We start from the raw sequence: 22,972 nt of genomic DNA, 5'->3' as shown, positions 1-22,972 counted from the left end.
AAAGAAAAAGTCCCAGTTTTATATAAAAGTAGAGAAAAACCAGGGAAGTAAAAATAAGACTGTATTTTTTTCCCATTCCCATCAGTTAGCAATATGTTCCTAAGGAAAACTAGGGACTTTAAAATACCTAACTCTAGCTTCTCTTTGGGTTCTTTACCACATTGGTGAGCTCTCATTCATAGGGAAAATGAATGCCAGCACTTGCATGCAGATAATGGGGAGGAAAAGATATTTTAAGTATACATTTCATAAAAGAAAGACGTTCCACTGGTCTTTGAAGATTTGGTTTCTTTTCCAGATGAAGATGAAAGTACAGACAGGAGATGTACATACTTATTCAGCCCTGGCTCAGACCAAGTTCACAGACTTATCTAAGACTGTCTGGGGTAAGGAAGCTTGGCCTGTGCCAGAGGGCAAAAATCCCCCTTCATTGGGAAACTGACTTTGACCTCCTTAGAGCTTTATTCCTATCCAGTGGGCCCTGAATTACACATTAGATTAACAACTATTCTTTGGGTACTGAATGATCAATAAGAGCAAGTTAATGAAGCATTTTATCTTCTTTTCATATAAAAGGTACCAGGGCTAACTGAACCTTCTGCCGCACGACTAACAATGGAGTATCACTGGTATAAGACAGGAAGTCACAAGATACTCAAGATGCATTTAGAGAAGCCTGCTGTCTTGTTCAACTGAGTTTTGTGTTGAGTCCACTGGTTCCTTTAACAACTTCCTGTAATCTTCCAGAGGGTATTTCCTTACAGCTGAAATAATGCCTAGGCTCGTGGTTCTCAACTATCTTAAGGCCAGAATCCCTTTAGTCTCTTAAAATTTATAGAGCATCCTAGAGCTTTTTTCATGTGCCACCTCTGCTTATATTAAACATATTAGAAATTTAAATTCAGAATGAAGAAGATGTGAGAGACAGATTGTCTAGAGTGGATAAGCTTCAGGTCACAGACCTCCTTAGCTGTTCCCCTGCCCTTCTGCTTCACCTGAGACAGTAAACTCTCTTTCAAAGCACTTAGTCTGGTTGGATTCCTGCCAGTAGAGAATCAAAGAGACCTGAACAATACATCACCAAACAATTAAATATTCTAAAACAGGAAATGATAAAGGATTAACTTGAATAAAGCAATGCTGTTGCCCTCCCTTCATCTGTCATCCATGAAGTGAGAGCTTACTGACAATTGGAGAAGGTAACCATCACTATAACATGTCTACAATACTTTGCATGACATTTAATATCTCACTTAATTTTCACTACAGTTCTATAAAACCGTTTATTTTACAGATGCAAAAAATGAGGCGCAAAGTCTGTATGTGATAAAGTAGCAGATTCAACACAAAAATTCAAGTCTTATTCTCTAAATTCCCATGATCCTAGTTCTTGCCTCAAATGAAGCTTGTAATTATAGAGTATAGATCTGTAGCACAAATCTTATGTTTACCATTCCCTAATTGTTCATCCAGTCTGAACAATTAGTTGAGCAGTGTGCATAGCACATCCTCTAAAATACTCATTGTACTTGATTGACTCTGATTAAGGGTGGGGTTCAAGTTAGCAAGGCACTCGTTCTTTCTGAGCTCTGTAAGTGAGGGGCTGCGAGAGGGGACTTAGAGGCGGTGTTGGGCAGGCACTGGAGCAGACGCCAGATAACGCACTCTGCAGATAATCCAAAGGCTCGTTACAGAAGCATGGAGAGAAGAAAGCATCTCTCCCCAAGTGCCGGCGGAAGAAATGTGGGAACCGAGGGGCTCAAATTCCGAAGTCCTGGATTTGAAAGGCGCCTGCACACAAAGGAACGACCGCGTGAAGTTCAGGCGGTGCGACACGCAGAATTCGAAACCCGGGCAAATCTTCCCAGCTCGAGTGGAGAAGCACAGTCCAACGGGCCACCCAGCCCGAAGCATCTTTTATCAGCTGGGGCCGTCCGGACAGCCCGCGCGGGGCACGCCCGAGGCTCCTGGAAGGAACTCTAAGTCCCATGAAGCGCTGGGGCGCGGGCGGTGATGACAAAGCCCCAGCGGATTGGCCGCGCGGGGCGGGGCGCGCAGGCCTTCTCAGAGGGAAGGGGCGGGACGTGGGGCGGGGCGAGTGGCGGCGGCTGGGCGGGCACGCCCCCTCACCCGCGGCCCCCTCCCCTCCTCTCTCCGCCGCTCCGCTCGCTTGCCGGTCAGAGGGCCGGAGCGAGAAGATGGCGAAGACCTACGATTATCTGTTCAAGCTGCTGCTGATCGGAGACTCGGGGGTGGGCAAAACCTGCCTCCTATTCCGCTTCTCCGAGGACGCCTTCAACACCACCTTCATCTCTACCATCGGTGAGGGAGGGACCGCCACCAAGGGACTGGGAGTGAGAAAAGGGGGGGGGGGGGGGGCAAGGGGGCTGCGGAGAGGGCGGGGGAGGGCTTGGGAGCTCCTGGGAGGGAACCCCGGGGACGGCGGGGCGGCGAGGGCACTGGGAGAGGGTGAAGGCTTGAGGGAGGGGAGCGGACGGGTACTAAAGGCTGGGAGTGAAGAGGGATCTTGGGGGCAAAGGAACGGGAAGGAGACTCTGGAACAAGGGCTAGGGATTTGGAGAAACAAGAGGGTTGGGGTGGTGACAGGGAGGGTTCTTAGAGGGACAAAGTGAGGGGACGCAGGAAATCTCGTGGAGAAGGGGACGGTGGGTGTGAATGGATTCAAAGGCAGAAAAGAGGAAGGAAATGTAAAGGGAGAATTGAAGGGTTGGGGGAATAGGAGGGAGGTGAAGTCAAGAGACAGAGGACACTAGGGACGAGAGAGGTGAGAACCCAACAATCGGTAGGAATTCAAAGAAATGCGTGATCAGGAGGTGAGGGGCACTGGCCACAAGAGGTGTGGAGAGATGTCGAGGGAGGAGGGCAGAAGAAATTTGTGGGAGAAAGAGTTCAAGGGACCAGAGGAGGAAATGTGGAGACTTCGTGGAGAAAGTAAAGGAGAGCTGGGTGTGAGGCAGAAAGGAAAAGGAGAAGCAGAATTACAGAAGAGAATGTAAGCAAGCCAAGACAGAGAAGATGGAAAGGGAGAGGAAATGGAAAGCAGTACTTTCTCCAGTAACTGGGAGCTCTGGTTACCATTTTCTCTCTTGACTTCCTTTGGGTCATGTGCCGGAGAAAGAGCAAAAAGTGACTAATGATGGCATAATGTCCATGGAGCATTAAAATTTTCTGTGACTGTTAATGGGTGTTAAGAGAATTGATGACTTTCGGGAGTGGTATGGTTGGGAAAATATATTTATTTTACCACCATCTCTTGAGAAGGGACATTTATCAGTTTTCTAAATTCTTGTGTTTGATTGTTTAATAACTTGTCAGCTGAAGAACTGATGGTACATTCTGCTGGCTTCTCTGTATATATTGCTTTGGTTTTTATTATTACTTGGTAAATGAATCACACCATGTAATACACCCTCCAATTATTTTCAGTTGATTCAGGATATTTTCTGATCTTGCCTGGGAGCTGTCCTTATACTTTTCTACTGGACGATTTTGTGCTCAGGTAACAAGATCTCTAATTAACCATAAAGTGAAGAGCAACTCAAGGATAGTTTTAGGCAGCTTAAACAAGTGACCATACATCCTTTTCTCTTGTTACGGCAGTTAAATACATTACAGAATCTTAGCTTTGGTTGTCTGGATGATATTTGTGGCTTCTAATAGTAGCACATTTAACCATCTTTCAAATAATCCTTACAGCACATTTCACTACGAATTTTAATCATTGGGAATATTAAAGGTGCACATGCGATAGTAAGTGTATTTGAGTATTTTAAGGATAATTCATCTTTTTTGAAAAAAAATATGTTTGGGTATAGTGCACTCTCCACATCAAGTACTAGGAAAGGCTATCATTTAGTTGTTCCAGCCTCTTTCATATGGATTGAGTGGTCTGGGTATGATGATGATCTGTACTTAGGGAAGTTTGAGTTGCAAGTTCTTGGCAATCAGTTTGAGTGGGGCTTTCTCTTTTCTGAGGAAGCAGACTTTAAATGTCATGCCTCAAGTATATTCCTATGAGATTTGGTGGTAGCTGTTACAGCAACTAAAGAGCATTAATTTTTGATGCTGGTACTAATTTCAGGACTCCCCCCACCCTTGCTCATTGTTGAGTGCATTTTGTTGCATAGATGATAAAGGACAAATTCTGACAGGTTGAGTGGGTAGCCTTCAATGTTACCCTTCCAGAAGTATTCCCTTGCTTTGAAAGTGTGTGAATCTCAATGACGCTGTTTCTGTTAAGCTCCTTTGGATGGCTTTTGCTTGTTTGTAATAGTTTTATTAGTTTTCTCTCTTTTTTAAACTTAATTTTTGTCCACATTTCCTGTAAGGGTGTCTACTTCCTTTTACAATAGTAGCTCTAAATTTTTTTTTTCACTCTGAGATATTACACTTTTTATATGTGGATTTTTTTCTTTTTTTTTAATGATTAAAATTCACTTTTTGGAGGATGCAGCTATTAAGACATAGACATGTGAACTTTAAAATAGGAGGTAGACATTAAATGGGGGTGAATCTCATATGTGATCTTGGTCTTTCTATTTTCTGTGGGGGTGGATGTGGTAAAAAGGAGGCTGTAAACTTGTCTTCAGTTGATATGGAGGAGGGGAAATCCCATGCTTCCTACTTAGTAGCCCCTGAACTGACAGGAAGTGGTCGCATACTACTTTCAAACAACAGAATTTATCTACCTTAACTTGAATGCTTTGCACTTGAAACTAAGCTAGGAAAATAAAGTGAGTGTAATACAGTCCTGGTGAAAGTTCCACAGTTCTTCACTAATCACAAACATGGGCTTGTAGTTCCATATCTATAGCAGCTATGTTTACTTCCCTTCCCCCAAGATCTCACCCCCCACCCCCCCAGCTCTGGGTTATTTGAAGTTGTTGAAGTGACAGTAGGTGGTCCATAAGCATTTCTTCTACTACCTAGGTGTGTAAATTCTTGTACTTTCCCACTGGGTTTGACAAGGTGTGCCACTGCACGGCTGTCAAAACTAGATAAGGTCTAGTCACAGGAAAGGTCCATTTTTTAATCCCTGGGGTTTGTGTGCATGTGTTTGTTAGATATGTAGATGTGCCTGTTTTCTTCCCATACAGATGCGTTTTTACGTTTTAATTTTGCTTAATCAAAGTTTAAGTAGTTTTTAAAAGGGGCATTAGTCAGTTTCAGATGGCGTTATGATAGAGGTTCTACATCAGAAAAGGAAGAAGACAATTAGTCATTTCAATTACAGATCTTACATTGTTCTCAGATGCTTTCTTCTCTGTTCTTTAAGGTTCTCCCATCTTCTCTGATATCCCTGCCTCTCATTACCTTTCTGTTCTTTTATTTTTTTTTTAAGATTTATTTATTCATTCATACAGAACTGTGGTATAGGCCAGAGATGCGGAGAGTGAGAGGATTCACCAGAGACAGTGGGGAGCAGAACTGGCAGATCGAGGAAGTACACTGCTGAGGGGAGCAGCGGGCGGGTCAGGAGAGGTCTGCCCTGCCTTGTGGATCACCTCCGGGGCAGGCGGAGATCGAACTCATGCATAAGTGGCTTAAGCTTCTTAGTGCTGTGCTTTAACCCACTGCGCCACCAGGGAGGGCCACCTTTCTGTTCTTGTGGTGGAGAATGCATTTTCTTTTAAGTGACTTATTGGGAATTTCCCAGTGTATCAGTTAGATAATATCTGTTAACAATTGAGTGGTGTTATTGTATCCATGTGATATTATAATCCCAGTTCTAGTTTTCCCAACTTCTTACTTAATCATAATTAACATTTAATTGAGTGCCTAGAAAATGTAACATTAAGACAACTTGGAAATAATAGTTAGCTATATATTATATTTCTTATGAAACATGGTTGCATCTCAATAATGATAGAAGGGATAGTGATATCCCTTCTATCATTATCCATTCTAACATATCAAAATGGTCTGTATGGAGCAAGGGGCTGGCAGAACAAAAAGAAAATCCAGCCCTAACAGGACAACTTAAGCGTCTTCCCTTTACTGTCTCTCTCCTCTGCCCTGCCCCCCTTCTTCCTGTTAGGGTATTTCCTGAGTGGTTTCATTATTTAGTATAGTCATCCTTTGACAGCGGAAAGAGACTTGGAAATCATATACTTTATGCCCCTACCTCAGTTTTATAAATGAGGAAACTAAGGGCTCAGTTGTCAAGATCACACGGCTGGTTGTAGCTGAGCCGCTTGTGAGCCATCAAATCCAAGTCCCCGTCACTTTTCGCAGTTGAGCTGCTGCTGTTTCTAATTAGTGCACTCATCTCCATCAGCTTAACTCACTACCTTTTCCAGGGGGGATTTAGATTTTGCGCACACGCTTTTAGGTAAGGAAAGTGAAGACGCTCCCACTTTGGTTAGTGAAATCTGTTCAGGGAAATAGTAAATGCTAAAACGTGACTCAGAGTCCTACAGGATCTTATACTGGGATATCGCAGCATATTATAGTTGTCCTTTGCCCTTTTTTTCCCTGTCAGTAGTTTCAGGTTAGGAGATCAGAGTGCATCCTATTATTAGAATTCCTTCTAGGTACAGATAACTACTGTAATAGCATCACGCTGTTAACTATTGCAGACTAATCCATCAGAACTCTTTGCAATGTTTTATTTTGTGTCTTTCCATATTTTTCTTGAATTCAGTTTCTTTAAAATTGGAGGTTGCAAATTATGACACACAGGCTGAATGTAGCCACTAGTAGCCTGTGTTCTTGTTGTCCACAAGCTAAAAATGGTTCTCTCATTTATAAGAGTTATTTAAAAACAAAACAAAGAATATGCAACAGAGATCATACATGTCCCACAAAACTTAAAAATATTTACTCAGTGGTCCTTAAAGAAAAAATTTGCTGACCCCAATTAAAATTAAATACTGTTTTTGGTTGGTAGGAATTTAGGCTTTTATCAAAATTGATTGAAAAACAAACTTAGTCATATTTACATTTTTTAATCCAAGATGGTATCAACATTTGGCTGAACATGATCCAGATATGTAGAGCAAGTTGATTTTAATTTTCATAGTTGTTCTGCTTGCTTTCAACCTCTCAAACAAAAATGTGCAAGACACACAGCATTTCCCATTGAACATTTTGTACATAAAGCCATATATATATTTTTTTAGTTTTATAACAGTTTATTTTTACATCATTTTGTACATTTTTTCCCCCATCTCAATTGTATCGGGTTTCCCATCACCAACACCAAGTCACCCATGTGCCATCACCATAATTCCGTGCACTTCCCTACCCCCCCTCCCCGTTTTTGATCCATTCCCCACTCCACCCCCACAAAATGTCTCTGGTATATGGCATAAAGCCATATTTTAATGTAAGTAGACTTCCCATTTATATGATAGTTTTGATAACACTATTTAAGAAAACAGTAGAGTTTTTGTACTGGTGAAAAGGATTAATTTCATCTCCTCGTCTACTGTTCTGGGGAATGACAAAAAGACATTCAACTTATTGAGGGTGAGAGTTGGGGAAACTGAGTCGTAGGTACATAGATGGATACATATTAAGAATAAGTGTATTTTAATGAAGAACTTTGCCAGCTGTTCTGGATAGCAGCAAATCAGGGAAGAGAGTCTCTTAGCAATAGTACTGAATTATTTGAATCCACTGAGAAAAACTGGAGGGAAAGAGGTTTTGATATTTTTTTAGTGGGAAATAAGTATAGTCTTTGAAGACATGGAAAAACTTAGAAGTTGATTTTTAAATGGAGTCTGATAACAACTGAATTTGAAAAGAACCTTAGAACCCAAAGCCGAAGACTAGGGAGCTGCTGGCATTGACCTATTGAGGTCTGTCTGCAGGTGCTTGAGGGTGTTCAGGGACCAACTGTCTTTTGTGTTAGAATTACTTGGAATATTTTGCAGGAAAGAGTTTTCATAGCAGGATGAGAAAAGGGTTGAGTGGGATGGGGAAGTAGATTGTAGGTGGTGAGTAATACTGTGAAGTTTCTGAAATGTAAGTAGCAGGAGAATGGAGTGGTTTGTGTTTGTTTTGAGGGTGATTAGAGCATCCTAGTTAAGAGCACAAGGTTTGAGGGGCAGATCTCGGTTCATGTTCTGGTATATGCCATCCCTAATTCTCTAACTTTCAGTGAGTCAGTTGTCCTCAGGCTTCAGTTTCTTCATCTCTAATAGATTACAATAATACTGTGCCAGCTTTTCAGAATTGCTGTGAGTTCTCTAGGATAAGAATCAAGTCATATTCTTATTCCTTTCAAATCTCCAAGGCCTGTACTAAATGACTACCCAGCTGGATGAATGAATGTCTGCATGGATGAAATGTGAAAACACTAAATTAACTATAAAGCATTGCTTGAATTTTGGTGGTTATTATCTCCTATGGTATTATTATAGATGATTGGGTGATGTCTGAGATAAGGGTAAGAGTGCTTAATTTGATTTCTTAACACATATAAGATGCTGTGTATCTTTCAGTTTTAAAGGATGTTTTAAAATATGAAAGGTATTTCACTTATCTTTCAGACTTTATTAATAAGCTGTTTGACACCCTTTTTCCAACCCTTCACCAATATAAATACCAAATAGAAAATGACTGAATATATCAGGTTTGCTTTAAAGGAGCCATTTCTACTTTGTCTCTGCCTATTAGCTGCAAATAATGCAACAGATGCTTATTAACAGTTTCTTGCCCCGTATTACTTAGCAGATGGAACTCTCTGTGTGTGTGTGTATCTGTTCGTTTTGCCCAGCATTGGTTTGAGTGATAGGGTAGTAAGTAGACTAGAACTGGACAGGGCATTTGGACTGAATAAAACCAAAATCTATTTTGAAAAAGGCTATTTCAAAATCAGTACTTGAAAACAGTACTTATATAGAACCACCTGTATATTTCACATAAGTGTCTAAAAATAAAACTGTGTTTCTAGTTATGCTTTTAGCTCTTATCACAGAGGGAAATGACCCTTTTCTGGCTTAATCGAAGGTTTTATTATAGTTTTGAAACTATCATAAAGTGGCTTTCTTTAAAGATCCATTCCATTAATTTGACATAATAGGTTGAGGAATATGCAGAGCGGGGCTTAAGCATAAATGTCAATACTGAGGATTGGTAATGGACTCCTGGAATTCTGTGCCTCTAGAGTTCTCAGGTCCTATCTGAGCTCAGCCAGGCTCAGTGCTGGTATGTTCCAGATGTCTGCCATGGCAATGGGGGAAGGAGAGTGGATGTCAATGTTCTACACATCTGCTATTTTTTAAAGTCAGTGGCTATCTGTTTGCTGGCCAATTGTTATGTCTAAATTCAGTATTAAAAATATTATTGGTGAATAATTATTGATACATTGTGTCTGGAGATGTATCATTTTCCTTTGTTCAGCTTTGTGTTTTGAGATTTTTTTTTTAATTTGAATTACTAAGAACCGTAGAGAAGTAGGTGTCTGATTTTCTTTAGAGAAAAATAAAGTCTGTTTTTCTTTTTTCTTAAATACTTTCTTAAACTTCCTTTGGGAAGCCACATAAAGTAGTAGAAACAATTGGAAACAGTCTCTTCAGCAGCCCTGTCACTTGGGTGTAATGAAATATTTTCTGTCTGTCCTACCTGTGGCATTCAGCAATAATTTAATTAGGTACTTTGGTGTTTACTTATTGCTGAACCTTGGGACATTTTCCAAGGAATTCTCGTCTTGCTGGGTCCAGAATTGTAATTCTTGACTTTCAGGAGAAAATGCAGACTCTAAATGTCCTCATGTTCATCAAATTTAGCCTTGCTATCCCAGAGACAGACCACGTGATAGTGTTACTTGCACTCGTGGGACAGCATTGCAGAATTTCAAAGCACTTTGCTAAAGCTAGGTAGGCATAGAATCCCACCTCCTCATGATAAAACCAACCACAAAGCAGATAAAGCATGGCACACTGTTACATCGCTTTTTACCAGCAGAACTGGGGCTGACTTGCCCACATCACAATATGATTTTGCGAATTTTGGTGAAGAACTTGGCAGTTCTTAATAACCTTAATAACTCATAGATATTTTCCTGATGTACAAAGTGAAAGGCAATCATTAAAATAGATGATCAGGTTTTGACATGAACTACGGGGGGTGGTATTTAAAAGTTGAATTATAAGAGTTCATTTATTATGACTCTCAGCATTATTTTTCTGGGATAGGTATTGCAAAATAATTTCATACATACAAATAGAATCTATTACAAAAGGGGAGATAGTTGCATTGTGAGATATCAATGACTAACCCTACTGTAATTTGTTGTATATGAACTTGGGTGGAGTAACAGTTAATGGTTTTCAACAAGAAAATTATTACTTTTTCTCTTCTAAAGGTCTCTGAATAAAATTTTGAGATGACATGGGAAATGATCCTTTATTGAGAACTCCACTTTTGGAATAAATTGTACCACTTTCTCATTTGATTCTCCATTAACACCTCTCCCATTCTCTCCCATTTTGGAAAGAGGAGATTGGATTAGGAAGAGGAAAAGAATGGAAACAACATTCTACCCAGTTTCTTTGGTTATTATTTAGTTTCTTTTGCTTTGTTCACAGTTGGATTGAACTGCTGGGTGAGGAGTTAGAAACTTCTGCCTAAAATAGTTTGAGTTAGTTGTGACCTTTGACTGTATTACTCTCCTATGCTATTTAGAACTAGATGATAAAAAAATCGGTGCTTGTCTCACAATCAGTAATGAGCAGACATACAGATTAGGTTGTCATCCATAAATAAAATAATTTGAGTGCATACATTTCCTATTTTGTCTACTCATTATTGTTTTAAGAAACTTCCAATCTTATAGAAGCATGAAAAATTCATGGGACAAATGAAATCAAATAATTTCTTTTCACTTCTACAAATTCTATTGTTGTGAAATTTGAAAATGTGCATGTATAATATCAGAGGTATGTGTCTATTATCTTGACCTTCATGAAAAATTCATGGGACAAATGAAATCAAATAATTTCTTTTCACTTCTACAAATTCTATTGTTGTGAAATTTGAAAATGTGCATGTATAATATCAGAGGTATGTGTCTATCATCTTGACCTTTCAGCCTTCACATTTTAAATTCATGTCGTGGTCTCATTATATGATTTATCACATTTTCTGTTCAAATTACCTATTATTGCAAAATATATGGTACTCTAAAACACAGTCAGTGCATATTTCCAGCCAGTCATACACAAGCCCTCTCAAGGATATGAGATGAGGTCTGTTTTCTTCTGGGGAAAGGCAAAATGCAGGTGACTGTGCTTACTGGTCTCTTCTGGCTGTACTCCGAGTCTATGAAGTCCAGTAGGATCTTTGAAGAAAAAAGGGTTTGTCTTTTCTTCAGGTAATGGTCATGGGTGAGGTTTCTTTTCTGTAGGTGGGCTCTAGTGTTTTGATGACATGAAGACAGAAGGAAGAAGTAGTAGTATTAGTCAATTCAAGCCAAGCTTGTGTTGCTTTTGTAAATAAATTAAAACTTTTGGTATTCATACAAGAGGCTGCTTAATGTTTTTCAATCTTGTCCTTAAAAATGCTCTGAATGAATAATAAGACTAAATGTCACCAGAAAAAAAAAATCACTACTTGAAAATGGTAAAAGATTTCTTTGAAAAAGGATGTGTAAAGAATTTTCAAATGATCTTATTTTCTTCACATAAAAGTGAGCAAAAAATAATTTAAAATAATAGAAAGCGGTTTACTGCTGAGGCATGCTGATACTATATTTCCTTTTGACATATGAGGGGCCTGAGGCCCAGGATTGTGGAGATTACTCAGGGTCACACAGAGTGAGGCCTTGAACTTGAGTTTTCTGATCACAGATCTTTTTTTCCCTTACACTTCATCTGCCTTCCATTCTCTTGCTATGAAGACGCTGGTGGCATAGCATAAAATTTGGACATGGTCAACATTTTGTAGGAGAAAAATTTGGAATTGAAGTAGGAGATGTAATATCTATTCCAAATTCATCTCTTAGATTAGCCATTTTCTTTTGGCCAAATCCTTCAGTTTCTCTGGCCTTTGTTTTCTTATCAGTAAAAAGGAGAGGGTGGGGTGGGGTAGGATGTGGTCATGAAGTTTGGTGCTCGAAATTCAGTAACACTAATGTCAGACACTGAGTCACTTTACTTTCACTAGTTTTGCTTTTTCTGTCATCAACATTTTTAGTCCACACAATTTTGAGAGGGAAAGAGTAGCAAGTATTCAGGTAATTTTAACCCAGTGATGAAAAGGGATACATGTCAGATGTTGTAAAGCACAGAAGAGAGGTAGAGGAAAGCTTCTAGGAGGTAATGACATTTACACTACAAGAAGGAGCTGGTTAAAGGGGAGGGTTTGAAGCAACATAGCTGTCTGGAGGAACGGGAAGACATCTGCTTGCAGCCTTTATAGCGAAGTGTGGCTTGTGACAAGAACTGAAGTTGAAAGGTAACAAGAAGGCACATTGTGAAGGCTGCATAAACCTGCTCTATTCCAGGAGCAGTGGGAGTCATTGAGGATTTTGCACAGGCGATTTCATTGCCCTTAGTTTGGACCTACAAAGGACTTTCACTTATAGCACTTTACTTAAACACCTCAATAATCCTATCAATGGAAAGAGATTATTATCTCTGTTTTAGGCTAAGAAGCTGTGGTTCAAGAGGTTAATTGACTTGATCAGTCTACTAAGTAGGTAAAAGAGCCAGGAGTTGAGCCTCTTGCTGCAGTTCTTGTCCACACTTGCTCCTTTCAGAATGGGTCCTGGAGGTTTTTCGAGACTCACTGTGTCGCCACTTAACCTGTAGCAGTAGTCACTTTTCTAAGAGCATTGTAAACACACTAGTAAGCAAAGTGTATTGAGTGGAAAGATAAAGTCAACCTCTCCATGGACAAGCCCTAGTAACAGCTAATACAAACTCGCATTCTGTTGCCTAGGGGTTCTGGTAGGTCAGTGGACTTGTGATTTTGAGTTTGTCTCCTAGCCTCTAACTCAGCTCCTTAGGAAGTAATCAAATATACACACAGCAGAATAGGGCAGGAGGGGACAGAGTTTAATTATGCACAAATTATCTTTTGTGCAAAAGAAACTAATTATATTGGAAATCTCAGTGCTGCTTCTCTACCTGGGCCAGTGGTCTGTTATGCTTGTATGTTGTTGGTCTGAGGTAGACTGTAATGTGCTAGGAACAGCTACTTTAATTGTGAACTTCCTTTGACAAATAAATTTAAATTTCATGTCAGCTTACTCTTTCCTTTTTTTCTAGTTGAACTTGTCTCTATTCTGGGTTTTGTTTATAAAATCCTGTTTTGCACAGTTTTCCTCAGAATCACAGTGGCATTCATTATAAGCTAGACTAACACCTGATTTGTCTCCAGAATGCTGCTGTGAGCCCCAGAAAGACCTGAACAGCTAGACTTGATAGAACAAAGTCTATTTGCTAAAGTTCATGAACTTACATCATTGGGGAGCCCCTGGTTGCTCACTTAGCAACTGTGTGTTTTTGATTTGTATAGTGGTCATTACTCATTGGTTTCTCTCAGTCCCTAAAAGATTAGAAGCAGGGCTGAGGACCTCCTAGAGGTAGACCACCAACATCTGAGAGGAAAGTGGCAGGCGGCAGTGATCTTTGTCATATGGCTTTGGGCAAGGCAATGTGAACTTCCTGTGCTTCTATTTCTTCATAAGCAAAATGGGAATGTTGTGCTAGATACTCTCTAACATCCCTTCTAAAACGCTGATTCTAAGTGACAACTGATAGACTCACCAAGAAAATGGAAAAGTAGACAAAGAACTCAAAATAGCATGGTGTAGATAAAAGAACTTAGGCTGCTGAGACAGCAACTCTTAAGTTTGAATAAACCTAATTCTTCCACTTCCTAGTTGAGAACTTTGGACAAATTATTTAATCCTTTTTTTCTTTGCAGGAATTCTGTTTTGTTTTATTTTTGAAAATGAACTATATTATTGTATATGTAATACGTTTGGCATAGGAGAGACACAAAAAGGTACGTGTGTGAATATATGAGTGGGATCAATTCCAGTTCAGTGAAGATAGGTTCAGAAAGCCACAAGACCCCTAGTAATCCTCAGGGGCTCCACTGCTGTAACACTTGCTTTTAATGGTCAGAACTAATATTTATTGGGTGCTTATTATATGCCAGGTGAAATTCTAGGCATTTTATATGAAATAAACTTTTTTTCTTGGGTCTATCATTTAAATATCACAACTACCCTTGGGTACATTTTGTTATTTTTTTCTGGTTTCCACATGAGATCACTGAGGCACAGAATGTTTGAATAAATTCTCAAGGTCACACAGCTAGGAAGTGGTAGGAGCAACCCTATATGAATCCAGGCAGTCTGGTTCCAGAATCTGTGTTTTCCCACTGTGCCTTTCTGATCCAGGAGTGATTCACAATTTTTTTTCAATTAATTATATTAAAGGAGATGATGTGGTGCAAAGTGGATGTGGTATCCTCCTTCCATTTGGATGATGTCACCAAGTCTTTTAACCTCCTTGGTCGCAGGACCCCCTCTTCTGGGGAGGATTGCTGTGAGACTGTTTAATGATGTAATGTCATAAAGCTCTAGCTTCTGGCCAAGAACTCACCCAGGTTCTTTTGATGGTAAGGGTTTTGTTTTTTACCAGGTAACTTAAGAAGTGTTTGCCTGAATGAATCCCCTCCTTTTTTTTTTTTTATGATTTAGTTATTTATTCATACGAGTACTAGGGCATAGTAGGCCAGAGGATTCGCCAGAGACAGAGTGGGGAGCAGAACAGGCAGACAGACTGAAATACACTGCAGAGGGGAGCAGTGGGTGGGTCAGAAGAGGTCTGCTGCACCATGTGGGTCAACTCCCTTGCTGGGGTCAGAACGTGAACTGCAGTGGCTGTGGGTAGTCCCATAGTGCAGCATTTCAATGTCTTGGGCAACCAGGGAATCCCCTTCTCCCCTCCCCCCCTTTTTTAAAGGAACAGTTTTGTTACTTCATGGGGTGTATTTCAGTTTCCTAGAAAATTAGTTCATGTGTGGGGTCACATAAATTTTACAAAGGTTGAATTAAAAATACCTTTCTTTAAAAAAGAAAAATACTGGATGGTTTCACTCATAGCAGGAGCATAAAGGACTGGGGTGTGTGTGTGTGTGGGGGGGGATAATAATAATGAATAACTGTATACCAGAGACATTTTATGGGGGTGGAGTGGGGAATGGGATCAAAAATGGGGGAAGGGGTGTGCACAGGACTGTGGTGATGGCACATTGGTAAACCTGTGATGGGAAGCCCACAGGGATTACAACTGAGATGGAAAAATGCACAAAATGATGTAAAAATAAACTATTATAATAATTTAAAAAAAAACCTTTTCTTTAAATTCCCTCCCAGAGTGAAGGTGATAGTCCCTGTCCTCCTCAGGAGGTGTGGAGAGCCTTTGACCTTTGGTGTAGCACAGCGGTGTAATGTAAGCAAATTCTTTGCAATTTTCCTTGTGCTGCAGACTCTCAGAGTATCTCGAATTCCTCCTTTGGGTAAAAACAAAACCAAAACAAAAGCAAAATCAGTGTAGAATGCCCTGTCTAGAAGGGACAAGAGTTTCAATTTAAATATTGCAGCTCAATGTTCTCTGTTAGGGCCCTGAATTTTAAGTGCAGTGAGTTTCTGAGTGAAGTCTCCTGAATTTTAATGAGTTTGTTTGCATTCATGAATTTGAACAATACGTTGAATCTTGAACACCAGAGCTGATTTTAATGGAGTAAATTACCCAACATGAAAGTTTGCTAATAGGCTATTCTTTACCTAATAATCAAGATGATACTTTAATTTCAGAAAATTGTTAATCATATTTTTATAATATTAATATATGCTACTAATTTTTTTCAATCATTAAACTGTCTCATCAAGAGGATTAGGGAAATAAATGTGTCGTTATGAGCATAAACGATATTTTCCCCCTTTTAACACTCCCCTCCTTTGTGATTTACAGTATTTCATAAGTTATTACATAAAGCTGAAGTTGAGTTTGGTTTTGTACAGTATTTGCTTTGGACCAGGAAGGTGAGGTTAGATGATCTTTCACTTAGCTTAAAAGTAATTTTAAACATTAAAAGACTCTACCGGGTGGCAGGAACCAGGTTGTGAATGAGCTGCAAGGCCAGTGGAAGGTGGCTAAATTTTATTTTGCTATAGTTGAAAGGGCATTACACAGTTATGTGCAGGAAAGTGGCATGTCTGATTTTTAATTTTTAAAGCTGCAGTGGTGTTAAGAGAGTTCATTTTGGGATTTAATGGCATTGAACAATGATTCCATGCAACAACCTGATCCAGTTCATTCCCTAAAATTATGCTATCAATACTTCTAGAAAAGTATCTTAGAAATGTTCAAATGGCCAGCATTTTAATTTCTAATGTAGCATAAAGATTGTAATAGTGGGTTCATTAATGCCCTAAACCATAAAATCATCAAATGGTGGGAAGCTTTTGGGTCATCCCACATCTGGTTGTGACCTGTGTAACACAGGAACCATGACTTGCCTTTCAGAGCTCACTTATCTCATGCTTGGGCACACAGCATGTTTGTGGAGTGAATGAACTAACACCATATGTTTCCTTCTGAGGAATGGATTTTGGGCTGCTGTAATAGTGATATCTCATCCATTAGCACATACATAAGCTTCAAAGCTGTGTAATTATCACCTGTTACTGCTTATAGTCTTTTTCTAGATGTGAGAGTGATAAAGTCATCTTGTTTTTCTCTTTTACCCAGAGTATTTAGTAACAAATGTCTGCTACCTTCACTTATACCTGTACATAAATGCACCATTTCTGGCCCAGGGAAGGCCCTCAGTAAATATTGCTGAATATACAGTTGATGGCTGGCAGCAAGCTTTTCAAGACGAGCTGTTCATTTCTTACTCAAATTAGAGCAGGTGACTCGCCTTTTTCTCTTTCCCAGAAAAGACCTTACAACCACACATGTGCTTCCTCAGTATCGTTTCTCACCATGTTAAGTGATTTTTGTACTTCCTTCATTTTCTTTCTCCTCATCAAGGAGCCAGTGTGGCCTGTTGGTTTTTGGTCTTGCTCTTAATACCTTTCCTTTCTTTTGGGACCGACCTCTGCCAGTTGTCCCCCTCTTCTCTTACATCTTCTGTTTTCTCTTTTCCTACTGGCTTCTCCAACTGTTGAATTCATCTCCCTTCTAATAATGAGATCCCTTAATTTCACTGCTTCCTCTACTTACTCATCTCCTCATCGCCTTTCTTTTGTTAACTTCTTAACGGAAGTGTCTTATCTGCACTTTGCTGCCATCTCCTCACTTATTAATAAACACCTTGCAGTTCTACTCCATCGCCTTCAACTCAGTTCTTAGTTCATTATATCCTTCTCATTGAATGAACCTGTGGCCTGTTGTCAGTCCTGGTCCCCCTGGGCCTGTCAGCAGCATTTGGTACTGTTTATTACTTGCTCCTTGAAACTTGTTTTTTTAACTGGCTTGCAGAAATTCTCTGGTCCAATTTGCTTCCTATTCTTTTAACTATGCCTTCTGTTTCCATTGGTAGACTCATTTTGCCTTTTAATTGAAGTCATTTTCCAAGTGTCTGTTCTCTATTTTTTCCTCTTTTGGGAATTCAACACTTTAATACAATCTGTAATCACACCCATCTGTGTGATTACTGTATTAATGTCTGTCTCTCCTGACAGATTGAAACTCCATGAGTGCAGGTACCAGTCCATCCTACACACTTGGATCAAATTAATTGTCGAACATAGCTTTGATTATGATTATATATCATGCTAATCCCTTGCTCCTTCCCTTAAAAGTCTTATTTTTCACATTGTATAATGGAATATATCTTGCTCTGTGTGTCATTCCAAACTCCTTCCAGTTTGAATTCAGTTGTATTTCCTTCTGCTTTTGAGCTGTAACCCAGAGGTTCTTGAACAGGTGTGCCAGGTGCTGGGACCTAAACCACAGAAATTAAGGTTATTTGCTGCCCTTTCATGAGGACAAATGCCATTTTTAATTTTGAAATGATGTGCTTTGGGAATAAATGATTAAGATAATAAGTGATCATTGTTTATCTTGTTGTCATTTGCAAAATAAAATTAAAAAAAATACAATAGAATTCTTGCTGTATGGGCCCTCCCTGGTGGTGCAGTGGGTTAAAGCACAGCACAAAGAAGCTAAAGCCACTTCAGCATGAGTTCCATCCCCACCCCAGAGGTGACCCACATGGCATGCTAGACCCCTCCTGACCCGCCTGCTGCTCCCCTCAGCAGTGTACTTCATCAGTAAGCCTGTTCTGCTCCCCACTCTGTCTCTGGTGAATCCTCTCACTGCCCCTGCATCTCTGGCCTGTACCCCAGTGCTATATGCATAAATAAATAAGTCATAAAAAAAAAAAGAACTCTTGCTGTTTTGTTTCTCTATGGGAATGAAGGCTATTTCCAGCTCAATTTTCACCTCAGGCAATTCTGTGGAATACTCAGTTCCTTACTTAATCTACTCCTTTTAACTCTTTCATTCTCTCTACCAACACCACCTTTATTTTCTGGAAGTTGTAATAATTGACACAGGTGCCAAATGTAACCATGGCTGTACCCAGAACAGATGGTTCCATGATACACCATGTGTCTACCAGTTGAAACCCTATTTTTCCTTCTCCATGCTCCCCAGCTGTTCTTTATGACACCTTGTCGGGATTTCTCTTTTCTTTAGTTGTTTCCCGTAATGCTTTGGACTTTTGCATGGCACATCCCATATATTTCCTATATTGAAAGTGGAACTGACTTCCTTTGCTCCTTCCCTTGCTTCCCACTCCCATGAGAAATTTCTTCAGGACAGAAGCTTGTCTTATCTTTGTGTTCTCTGCACTGCTGAATGTTGTACTTGGCACATAACTGGTACTCAAAAGAGTTGTCATTGAACTGAAATTTCCAGATAATACTGATGAAATTGGGGGAGGGGTTCTTTAAACGTATGGGAGATTTCTTTTTCCTAATGGTTCTGAATTTAGAATTACAGTTGATTATTAAAACATGTTAAGAAAGATTTCTATTTATGTTTTAAAGATAAAATATCTTAGACAGCAACTCTAGATAATCTGCTGTGTTTGAAGTGGTTAAATTGAGAAATTACACATTTCATATGACACTTTTTCTGTGAAATCTTTGTTAAAAACTTGATTTTGATTTCCTTTTGACAGAGGAGACCTTGAAAATCTTTCTTCCAGGTGACAGACCACAGTTTGTTTGCTTTTAGCCTTCTTTAAAGCTGTTATTGCCCTGTGAACTTTGGTCTTCTCTTGATAACGAGGCTTTCTCTGTGTCTGTGTGGAAGCCAAGTTTGTGTACTATAAAGGCCTGACACTTTCTTACTTCATAAAGAATCTTTTAAAAAATACATTTGGTTTTTCTTTCTGTTTTGTATTCCCCCCCCCCCCCAATTCATTGTTACGAGGTTGAATTGTGTGAAGCAAACCGGGAGGTGGGCAGTGCCAGAGTTACCTCCTGGCAGGTTCCTCAGGCAACCTTCAGTGCCCTGGAAGTACCATCTGCCTCCTTGGAGATCATTTTGGGCTTAGGGAAGACGACAGGGTTCTGATGTGGAAGACCCCAAGTAGAGAAGGAAGAATATGCCATTGCCACTTGCATCTTGTCTTTTCTACTGAAAAAGGATCGGGTAGAGGAAGGCCGAGAGTTGTGCTAGTAGTGATGGCTGTAGTGATGGCTGCAGCTGAGTCAGTTCTTGGCCTTCTTTTTCAAAACCATGGGCTGTTTTGTGTTTTGAGTGATTGGTGTATAACTGAAAGCTGAGAAATTGAATTGTCTCTTGAAGAGAATGAAAGGTCAACATCACAACAGAGATATTTTTTAGCAGCATGCTAACAGTACTCTGTGGTATGATTCTAATTGGCTTTGAGGAGCCAGGACTTAACCCAACCTAAAGGAAGTTCTTTTGCCAAAAGATACAACTACAAAGTCACCCGGGAGCCCTTGCAAAGTAAAAGATAAAAGCAGGACAAGATGTGTGTCTTATCTGTGAAAGCCCAATTAAAAATGAATAATCAGCTCTTACTGGCTTAAATGGTTTGCATTAAAATCTCTTGTGACTTCTTTGGTCTCACTTTTGTCTTTTTGACAGGGGAACAAATAATGGACTATCCTTTATAGATCAAGAAGTATAGAAATTACTGAGGTTATGGGGAATGTTTCACAGATGTTCCTGAAACTACAGCCAACTTAAGTGAATTCTTACCCCTTTACGTGTTGGGAGATTAGGAAATATTACTGTTCTTTTCCAGGCTGTATGCTGTCATTATATCTCTCATCAACTTATTTAACCCTAAACTAAGCTGGCCATTTGGATAGAGAATATGTAAGACATTAGAGAAGAAGTTGACTTGAAATTTTATTTACACAGCTTCTTGCTACTGCAGTTAGCAAATAACTTCCTCTAAAAATATATTGTTAAAAGCAAAAGCGAGTGAGGGAGCGTTAACCATCACTCTCAGTTAAATTTTTGTTTTGGTGGAGTTTTTGCCAAGCACCACATTTTCCTTAGGATTCCCATGTGTCGGCTGCCCAGATCTGAAGGTGAAATGCCCCAAATTGATTGTTCAGCAGCGCTGAGAGCCCTGTCTTCCTTGTACAGTGCATTGTGGTCCCGCCTCTGGGTAGGTGCATCCTTGGAACCAAACAGGCAGAGCATGTTGAACTTGTTCACAGCAAAAAAACCAATAGCAACAAGACCTCGAGATCCAGGTTATTGCCACATAGGTTTTTCCTTATCATTTTAAACATCTGGGGTTTTGAGATGAAGTTTTTTAAGTGAGCGACTTCACGAGCGCATTTTCTGTTTCAGTTCATGTTCAGCTGTGACTCATACTTATTCCAGTCTAACCCCATTTTGCTTGGAAATTTTTTTGTACTAGAAAATGTCATAAAGGGGAAATTCTGATTGGAGATCAGAAGATCAAGATATTGTGTGATAACTTTTGATTTAAGGGAAAAACAGTGAATCCCTTCATAGAAAGGGATGACTGTAAAGTACAGTCATGCTTGTAAATAAAGAGGAGAAGGGAAATGTCATCTCTGTGGGAAGAGAGGGGAGGTCAGGAAAATTGCTCTAAAATGTTTATAACATGGTGTAGAGATAGCCTCTGGACTTCCCCAAATATTTCCCTATTCACTAAAACATCTCTAGTGAATTGCATCACGATTGGGGTATGAATAGAAAGAAAGACACTAGAACTTTAAACTTGATCTTTAAGTACCCTTCTTCATATATAATCATCCACAGATGTCTGTATGTGGTTGTATATTCCCATAGTGAGGGAATGATAAATGTAAATGAGAATCATGATATAATTTTGCTTTGCTTGCTTGCACATTTTCAGAATATAATTAAAAGCACATGCCACTGTCAGTACTTAACTGAAGTTTGTGCTAGGTTTTTATAAGACTTTGGCAGAAACCTTAGCATGTTTTCATAAAGTCTTAAGTCTTCACTCTCTCCACACTTTTTCCCTCCCTGCCCTCTTTTACTTCTCTCCCTCTCCTCTGGAGTCAAAAGGGCACTTAGGTTCTGACTATTCTCTTTTCAAAACAGGAGAAAATGTACACAGTTCATTTTGATTTTTATGGTTTTGCTAGCTGGTATTGAACTTGTAACTGTTACACCAAATAATTGCTTTTTACTTTCTTTCTTCAAATAAAATCCAGTGACAATCAGTATCTTCTGGGTGCTCATTCACTACTCACAACAGGCAGATATGTGTGCAGGCAGATGTGGGAAAGGAGACAGAGGTTAGGTGATGATCATATGACTTAGGTCGGTGGGTTGGTGGTCAGTAAGTCAAGGCTTTATAGGCAATTCCAGATGTCCACAAAAGCCCCTGTACTGCATAAAGAAATTTTTGCTCATTTAATCACTCTTCTTATGCTTAAAACTGAAACATGTACATCTTGCAGATTCAGTAGGTTGTGTATTTATGACTATTTATTTTCATATTAATGACAGTGACTATAGATAATACAGCTTTCATTTTTCAAATTAATGACAATTAATGAAAGTTAGAAAACTAGACCCTGACAAACAAAATAATCTTTCTTTGGTAATGAGAAGTTCTAAAAGAGTTCAACTGTTTCTGTTTATGGAGTATCGAAACTTAAAATGAGTAAATTCTGCCTGTATATACTTTCCTACATTTCCATTTATTCTTAACTTTCAAGAACAAAACAAAACTGATTTCTTTTCTACCAACTTAAAAAATGTAGAAATTTCCAGTGTTTAAAAATTCAAATTGGCCATTCCTTTTAAAGTATTACAGTGTGGGAGGTAAGAGGACTTTCTAACACAGTTATCCAGGAGCTTAATTTCAGTTTGGAAAAGAATTCTGCAGTTGTGTTGAATTCCCTGGAAATGGGGTGTGCTCATTTCAAAGTTTGTGCATCTGACAATGGATGTAATCAGGGCGGGGTCTCCTGCCTCCGATTTCAGCAGTAGTTCATTTCTTTTTTCTTATGTAAACCTTGAGATGTGTGTTTCTACTTGAGAGTCCATGTTTCTGGTTTTCTCCTGTCTAACTTAAAAAAGTATATATAATACCAGAGACATTTTATGGGGGTAGAGAGGAAGTAGGATCAAAAACAGTGGGGGCAAGGAAATGCACTGGACTGTGGTAATGGCACTTGGGTGACTTGCTGATGGGAAGCCCACAGGGATTACAGCTGAGATGAAACAATGCACAAAATGATGTAAAACAATTATATTATTTTTTAAAAAGTATATATAATGGTGTTTTTTTCATAAATAAAAAAGTAAAAATAAAATATATAACACTGTTTCATGTAAAATATATAATACTGTTTCATGTAATCCACTGTTTCATGTAATCCCAAGTATAGCACATTTCTAGTACATACATACATTTCTTACTGCTTTCACTTAAAAGCAGACAACTATTAGGTGAATACAACTTTAATATATATATA

The 22,972-nt window shown here is 39.3% G+C and overlaps 1 protein-coding gene across 1 annotated transcript in view; it reads left to right on the top strand.

Annotated features, from left to right (window-relative positions):
* Nucleotides 1–2,146: 2,146 nt before the first annotated feature.
* RAB8B (RAB8B, member RAS oncogene family) overlaps nucleotides 2,147–22,972 on the top strand; it is a 57,806-nt gene continuing 36,980 nt past the window's right edge. Inside the window, exon 1 of the mRNA XM_004687702.2 lies at nucleotides 2,147–2,322. Within this exon, the coding sequence (XP_004687759.1) occupies nucleotides 2,199–2,322 (124 nt within the window). The 5' untranslated portion in view covers nucleotides 2,147–2,198. The remainder of the gene's footprint in view (nucleotides 2,323–22,972) is intronic.

The sequence above is a fragment of the Condylura cristata genome, unplaced genomic scaffold, assembly GCF_000260355.1.
Source record: "Condylura cristata isolate star-nosed mole 26May11 unplaced genomic scaffold, ConCri1.0 scaffold00023, whole genome shotgun sequence".
Lineage (NCBI taxonomy): Eukaryota > Metazoa > Chordata > Mammalia > Eulipotyphla > Talpidae > Condylura > Condylura cristata.
The sequence above is the reverse complement of the archived record's forward strand: the minus strand, read 5'-3'. Positions and strand labels throughout refer to the sequence as shown.